The sequence below is a fragment of the Theobroma umbraticum genome, unplaced genomic scaffold (genome assembly GCF_002168275.2).
Source record: "Theobroma umbraticum cultivar Fairchild unplaced genomic scaffold, ASM216827v3 scaffold_20.0, whole genome shotgun sequence".
Classification (NCBI taxonomy): domain Eukaryota; kingdom Viridiplantae; phylum Streptophyta; class Magnoliopsida; order Malvales; family Malvaceae; genus Theobroma; species Theobroma umbraticum.
In genome coordinates this window covers 5643570-5651103 of record NW_018397266.1, presented here as the reverse complement: position 1 = coordinate 5651103, position 7534 = coordinate 5643570, and the positions used below count along the sequence as shown (strand labels likewise).

Sequence of the window (7534 nt, the reverse complement as noted above, 5' to 3'; positions counted from 1 at the left end):
TTAAATTATTAAAAAATATTTTAATAACTTTTTATTTTTTTATTCTATTCAAATAAACTCTCGTATTTTTATTTTAAATAAAATAAATTCTTATAATTAATTATTATTTATAAAAATATTATTTACTATTTTATATTCATATAGTACTGATATAATATTGATGTGAAAGATAAAAAATACCACATGATAATTTTTTCATGTTAAATTAATATGTCATATTATCATCAATTATAATATATCAACATATCACATCAAAATTGATTATAATATTATAATATATGATGTTAACGTCACGCGATATATAATAATAAACAACCTTTTTACTAAGTTAACCATTAGTTAGAAACTTATTTGATTTGAAATAAAAAATATAAAAATTTATTTGATTCAAAATAAAAATATAAAAACTTAATTAGACATCATAAAAATATAAAAATTTATTTAAATTTTTTTAATAATTTAGAGATTTATTTATGTATTATAAAAAAAGTATAATGTTTTACTGAAAGACAAAATAGAGTAAAACTTGAAGGCAAAGTCTTTAATCAAAATGAAACCAATGTTTCTGTTGTAGGTAAAAACAAAGAAATGAATCCCAGGTCAGCATCGCCCCCTCTGCTTGGAGCTGGAGTCAGTCACCCGAGTCGCCTTTTCTCTCCCAAGTAGCTTCACCAATATTTGAAGGGTTATTCTCGCTGTCTTCTCCTCACAAAAGAAACTCTGATCTTTCTTCATAAATACCCCACATACAAGCAAGCACGAGGCCAAAGAGAGACAAAGAGACAGAGAAAGGGAGAACAACTTTGAGTTTGCTTCGTGACAGGCTTGATAATTTCTTCGTGATCTCTTCTTCTTGTTCTTCTTGCTGTTTGTTTTGAACAGCCAAAGGAGAAAACATGGGGGTACTGAGAGAGAAAATGGGTGAAGTGGTACCGTTTACACTGATGGTGATAATGGAGGGCTGCACCATAGGATTGACGATATTGGCAAAAACAGCCATAACAGGAGGGATGAGCCCTTTTGTTTTTGTAGTGTACACCAACGTTATTGGCTCTCTCTTGCTACTCCCTTTTTCCTTCATCTTTCATCGGGAAAGGTGTCTCCTCTTATCTTTCCCTTTGTATATCACTTGCTTCTCATACCTTGACACTACCTTGTTTGCACTTCTTTATCTTCGTTTCTTTATCATTGCAGAACAGAACAGTCGCTCCTTACCTTCCCGCTCCTCGTGCGCATATTTTTCCTGGGTTTAACAGGGTATGTTCCTCTTTATTTGCTACAGTAGTAGGCGTAGTTCTAAGTATGCATAAATGTTCCTGAAGGAACAAATGTCAATAACTATGGTTTGGGATCTTCCTTTTGCAATTTTCTAATTAAGTTACTTCTTCAAGGCTTTAAGTGACATTTGGCTCTTTTTGGCCTTTTATGGTGTTGATTTGTAGCATAGCTGTATCTCAGAACCTTGCATTTGTTGGGCTCAGCTATAGTTCCCCAATCGTTGTATGTGCAATGGGCCTCCTAACACCATCTCTTTCCTTCTTGCTTTCTATCATTCCCAGGTTCTTAACTTTCTCCAAGCCGAACTTCTTCTTTTTTTTTAAAAATTCAGTTCAATAAAAGAAGACTACTATAAAACGGCATCAATATAACAAAGTTAATATTCATATTTTTTTTAATTGGAGGAAGAAGATTCTAATCAATTAATGAGTCAAATATTCATGTGCCAAGTTAATATTCATATTTGACAATTAACCATATGATGATACATCAATCATGTTTTTGAGTTTTGATGCAATTTATTTATTTATTTATTTTTTGTTTTTGTATGTACTATATAAAGTATTTAAGGTTCAAATACCAATAAAGCTCTTTTGTTTTCCAAAGTTGTTTAGATAAGTTATTCTTATTCTATTATACTCCATTAAGATGTTAAAGTAATATTTTTATTTAATTGAGCATTTGTTTTAGATGAAAACTTTTAAAATTCTTAATTTTTGCACTTCCATGTCTACATGTCACAGACATGGTATAATAAGGGCTTCTTATATTTTGATATGACAGTATGTAAACCAATATTACATGTCATCTAAGCATCATCTAAGCATAATTTTTCATATTTTGCCACATAGAGATGATATGACAAATCATGTAGATGTTAAAATAGTAAATATACCTGGTTTTCATTCAAAATAAAAAAAGCTTAATTAAATAAAAATAATATTTTAATACTCAAAATTGAGTACAATAAAAGAATATGAATAAGTTTAAAAATTTGGGAAAGTACAAAAATCCTTTAAACAATTTTTACTAATAAATGTACAATAAATAAGTTAAAATATCCATCAATTAATTTTTTCAATATTTTGTAATGCATTTGTCATCACCTTTAAATTTAATTACGCACTTTAGTATTTGACTCATTAGTTAGTGTATTATCCCTTACTTAAAAAATAGAGTTCGAATCCCTTTTTTTCAATTAAAAGAAAAACCTTTAAATGAAATTATTTGTTATAAATTCAAACAGGAAAATAATAATTGTAAATATATTAATAGTATTGATGTATTCGAGAATTTGACTTATGGTTGATATATAATCTTCTTATTTAAAAAATAAAATTTGAATCTTTCTTTTTCTAATTGTAACATATATATATATATTAATAGTATTGATGTCAAAAAAAAAAAAAGATTGGAGTTGAGTCCATTATTATATTTTAAAGCTCGACCCATCTTAGATTAAAGACCTAAGCCCCAAGAAAAAACAATCATTGGAACAGTTTTTGAGATTTCATTATCACAGGAGGACAAGGCCAAATTGGAGAAGCTCCAGCAGCCAAGCCGAAGTGACGGGCACCTTGATTTCAATAATGGGTGCTGTTGTAGTAGAACTATACAAAGGCCCGTTTATACGAAAATCCTCTTATTTCTATGCCCACCAACTTAAAGTTATACCAAAGCGTTTGGTTTTCTACTCGGCGCCAGACAATTGGATCCTTGGTGCTATTCTGCTTGCGGCTGCCTCCTTATCTGTTGCAATATGGAATGTTATTCAGGTACAATATAATTCAGTCCACAAATAAAACTCGCAACATGGCCCCCCCAACTTTTATCATTCCCTTTCTTTTATCTCACAAGCAATATTGGAACTGTTTGTGATTCCTAATTGTCAGCTGGGAACCGTCAAACAATATCCACAAGTGATGAAAGTGGCCTCTTTTTATAGCTTAGCAGGGACTATCCAATGTCTGGTCTTCTCGTTGATTATGGAGAGAGACCTTAATGCTTGGAAATTGAAACTCAACCTGGAGCTCCTACTCATTGTTGTGACAGTAAGAAGGAAACACCTGAATTTCTAATAGGAGACAAACCATTAATTAATGACTAAGAACTAATAGGTTCAATAATTACGTTTATAGGGAGTCTTTGGGAGTATCATCCGTAGCAACGTTCATTTAGCATGCTCGCGAATGAAAGGCCCTTTTTATGTGCCTATGTTCAAGCCATTTGGGATAGTCTTTGCAACCTTTTTTGGCGTCACCTTTACAAACAGTCTTCATTATGGAAGGTAATTAAATCTTTTCTCTGTTATTTTCCTCATTTCTCAGCTGCTTTAACCAGTGATGGCATTAAGCTTTGAGAGCCAAGTTTTCTTATAGGGCAACAACATGTATATTAGAAATTAAACTTGAAATCTGATGAATGATAGCTTCCACTTCATTCCTAAGGTTCCAGCTTCCTGGTCCTCCAATTTCCTTCAAATAAGCAAAAGTTATAGGTATTATACAAGTTTTCATGTACATTTCTTATTACTGTCTCAGCATTATCTGCATGTTAAAACCATGAGGATCACAAATACTAGGGTCTCCTCATCCTTTTCCTTCATCTTCCTAATATCTCAACTCTTCCATCTTATTACACAACATTTTACAGTGTAATAGGAACATTAATAACCGGAATGGGATATTATGCTGTGATGTGGGGACAAATAAGAGAAGAGGAACTGCGTAAAGAGCGTGACGTTGAAAGAACCGATGATTCTTCAGACCAGATCAAGGCCCCTCTCTTGCAGAAGCAGGAAGAAGCCCAAGTCTAGAGCATAAATACAACAATTACTGAATGCAAGTGGAAAGCCTTCCTTTTTTTTTTTTTTTATTTAATGAAAGCTTCACCAGCAAGTGGCCTGATCACTCAAATCAAAAGGTGCTTTGATTTGCTAGAAGCACTTCAACTACCAGTAAACACATGCGATATGAAGGCCATTTACTGTAAATTGTAAATCTTCTGGCTTGTTGTTTTCCCCCCCTGCTTGCTGGAGGTTTTTTGAGGACAGCGTCATCAAGTTTTAAATGACTCTGTCAAATATGGTTTCTGCTTGAATAAAAACTGTAAAATCACAAACCATGTCTTCTGTATATTTTGGTGTCTTGGAACAGTTAAGGTTTCTTTGATTTATTTAGCTCACCTTTTTTTCACTTCTTCCTTTTGCTGTATTTTTCTTTTTTAACAAAACATATACTAATAGATTAAGTCAAAATCCATCATTGCAAGAGAATCTACCAAAAGCAGAAGTAATAGAAGAGTGGTAAGACTTTTGGTTTCTTCATGGCCGATGTCAATTCCTATTCTTGATTCTTAAGTTTGTAACTAGAAGCTCATCAACAATGAAATCCTGCTCATAACGCAGAGAACATCTGGTACTCTGCGAAAATTGCAAGCAGAAGGAAAACCATCATCTAGTGCCGATTGCTACTTGGCTTAACTCGAGTTTTAGTAATAATTTGACCATTAAATATTATTATGAAGGAATACTTGCAGCCCAATCTCAGTGCCTATTGTGCATTCTTTATTTATGTACACTTTCTACTTAAAACTTTCCTATTTTATATATTTCAATCGAAAAGATGTCGAATCAAGATAAACTATCGAATTAAGCTGAACTTAACCAATTCAATTCAGTTTTGATAAGATTTAAGTTACTTAATGTAGTTGGTTTGATCCAATTCGTCGATTTTGATGTTTAAAATTCTCAATCAAACGAGTCAAACAAATGGACCTTAATAATACATTTTTTATCCTAAGTCCTGATTCCTTCAATTCTTCTCCCTTCTTCAGGAATCATTAATTAATGATATATAAAATAGTTAACTTAATTAATTGTCAAGGGCATGCGTATCATTAATTGTTTGCAACTTATGACAATTTACTTTAATAATAAGAATATTTTCAATTAAGGACTTCAATGTTAATAAGGAAATAAAAGGATAGTAATCTATTTTGATTTAATAAGAAAGAAATTAATTAAAGATAAAATAATTAATTTAATAAAATATTAAAAGTATATATGTCATTCCTTATATGTATTTTTTGAAATTCAGGCCTTTTATATATAGTGTACAAGTGTACATGCGTGTATACAAATATTTTATTTTGAGTTTTTCGTCATGCAGCCTTTAGTCTTTCTATTGTTTTGCCATTGTATTTAATTAGGATAAGTCCTTCCTTGATATAATTTGGTCGGCTCCTCATGTATCAAAGAAAGTTTCATTATTAACTAATTAGGATTGTTATTTTAATCAAATATCCTTGAATTGATACTTGGATAAGTTTATCAATTATCTTTGGATAATTGGATTGCTAAATAGTAGTAGTAATTTGTCAACCAAAAAGGGGAAAAATAATGAACAGATATCCAATATCTATCCTAGTCAATTATTCTATCACGGTAGAAATGGAACTCCTTTAAATTAAAATAGACAATATAGGGATAATTAAGAAAACCCAATACAATAAGCCAGCTTGAAAATAGGACGCAACAGAGTGATAAATACTGTTCCTTGTCTCTTCTTGCTAGCAAGAGGTCACTACTCAAGAAGGTGAGCTAATTAAGGACCGAAGTAGGAACACCCTGCATTATTATTTACTAATAAAACATAAGACGGCCCATTAAAAGAGGTAGTTGGCCTGCAGGCCTCTAAGCTTTGGTGTGAATATAGTCATCGATCTCCACAAAGTTCTTCACTGCAAATTCCTTAATCACGCTTGGGTCAGGGATCTCTTCACTTGCCTTCTCAAATTCACAGGACCATTGAACCAAGCTCGACTCTCCCTTGGGAATGACAATGATCTTGCCAATGAAAGTCTTGTAGTATTGCGTGAGATCCCCACCAATGATGCTGTACACATATATCTTCCCCGCTTCATCCACAGATTCAATTCTCTCTTTGGATACCTTAACGAGTGGAGAACCTAAAAGGACAAAAATTTTAATTTGATCCACAATAATTTAGTTATTCATTTGCATCAATGCCTCCTATTGCTTTAATTAGGTGTCGAAGAGGGTGGACTTCATACTCTTCATAAAGTCAAAACTTCGTAAAATTTCCTTGGCTCAAGTTCAATGTCCAAAGAAACTGCTATAACGTAACTTCACACAAGCATGGGCACTTAAATCAACTTCTAGGAAATTGTTAAAATCCGTGGCTATAATGGTACTACTTGCATCGTAATTAACTTGTATCATATATATTATGGAGGAATGCAATTATAATTAACTCCAACAATTAATCTTCTGTTATCCAAGAGTGCAAATAGTATAAAATGTCAATTAATTGACTAATATGGTTACTCAAGGACACCTAAATTTTACCTTCAGCATAATTGATGAGGCGGATAGATCCAGGGGCCTTGCCATCGCCCTCTAGCACTTGAATGCTCTTGTAATCATGGGACAAGGCTTCAGGAAAAATTTTGGTCGAGTCCCTAATAGTTCCCCAGACCTTTTCTGCAGGAGACTTGAGCTCAACCTCCACGTGAAGCTTCCCACTGCAAGCCATTGCTGTATGGTATTAAAAGCTAGGAAAGCAAAAAGGAAAACCGTAGTTCAGAATGGTGTCTTGACTTACGGTTTAGCATATATATAGGCCTGTATTTATAGTAGTAGAAGAGATAGCTTGGTTTCTAAATGAGAACTGAAGGTATTGAATTTCTCTGGTACTAACTCAACTGCCCCGTTGCATTCGGCCACACACAAGGCGCAAGCACGCAAATAGCGAGGGAGACGGTCGGGCCCCATAAATTATTCGGTTCATTGATGCAATTTCAAAGCTAGTGGGTGAAAGGAATAACTATGGCAGATTAATATATCTACTGTTTATTATTCATTTATAGCCATGTCGGTGTGGCAGGTGAGGCCCGACTTTAAACTCATGATGAACATATTAATTCGCTTCACTTATATATGTCACGCTTACCAAGTTTAAATGTTCATATTAACAAATGTTGGCTTCCCCAACAAGTGTTGTCGGTGCCATGATGCATGATTTAAGAACTAACAATGGTAAAACTTTGCTAACATTTCTTTTTTAGCTAACTTCTCTTCAGAAAGATATATCGGCTTCCTCGACTGTCACGGCCTCTTGAAAATCATGTCATTGAAGTGAATGGCAATACTGTCAAACACGGTTGGGGGCTTAATCAATAAGTTGCAAAAGTAGAAACTAATTGGTATTATGCCGACCACCGTCGAGGTGCGTGG

The 7534-nt window shown here is 33.2% G+C and overlaps 2 protein-coding genes across 6 annotated transcripts; one reads left to right on the top strand and one right to left on the bottom strand.

The window, feature by feature from the left end:
• Positions 1-594: 594 nt before the first annotated feature.
• Positions 595-4452, top strand: UMAMIT36 (nodulin MtN21 /EamA-like transporter family protein). Of its 5 annotated transcripts, none has more exons than XM_021437423.1 (8): positions 595-1096; positions 1195-1257; positions 1443-1559; positions 2801-3053; positions 3171-3329; positions 3417-3565; positions 3707-3775; positions 3931-4452. In XM_021437423.1, exons 1-8 carry the CDS (start codon positions 897-899, stop codon positions 4091-4093), a joined length of 1173 nt encoding a protein of 390 aa, XP_021293098.1. In that variant the 5' UTR covers positions 595-896; the 3' UTR covers positions 4094-4452. The 5 variants fall into 5 exon arrangements, with proteins under 5 accessions (XP_021293098.1, XP_021293101.1, XP_021293102.1 ...); XM_021437426.1 differs by having other exon boundaries at positions 3733-3775; positions 3931-4059; XM_021437427.1 differs by having other exon boundaries at positions 3726-3775; positions 3931-4059.
• Positions 4453-5723: 1271 nt separating this feature from the next.
• MLP423 (MLP-like protein 423) lies at positions 5724-6914 on the bottom strand. Its single transcript, XM_021437439.2, has 2 exons — positions 6647-6914; positions 5724-6246 (listed from the first exon to the last, which is right to left on the bottom strand). The coding sequence occupies exons 1-2, from the start codon at positions 6831-6833 to the stop codon at positions 5972-5974; spliced, it is 462 nt and encodes a 153-aa protein (XP_021293114.1). The 5' UTR covers positions 6834-6914; the 3' UTR covers positions 5724-5971.
• Between the last annotated feature and the right edge of the window lie 620 nt (positions 6915-7534).

Coding starts and splice junctions, on each gene's coding strand:
- MLP423 (XM_021437439.2), bottom strand. CDS start 6,833: ATGGCTTGCAGTGGGAAGCTTCACGTGGAGGTTGAGCTCAAGTCTCCT. Junction 6,247..6,646: donor CCTCATCAATTATGCTGAAG/GTAAAATTTAGG, acceptor TTGTCCTTTTAG/GTTCTCCACTCGTTAAGGTA.
- UMAMIT36 (XM_021437423.1), top strand. CDS start 897: ATGGGGGTACTGAGAGAGAAAATGGGTGAAGTGGTACCGTTTACACTG. Junction 3,054..3,170: donor CAATATGGAATGTTATTCAG/GTACAATATAAT, acceptor CCTAATTGTCAG/CTGGGAACCGTCAAACAATA. Junction 3,776..3,930: donor CAAATAAGCAAAAGTTATAG/GTATTATACAAG, acceptor AACATTTTACAG/TGTAATAGGAACATTAATAA.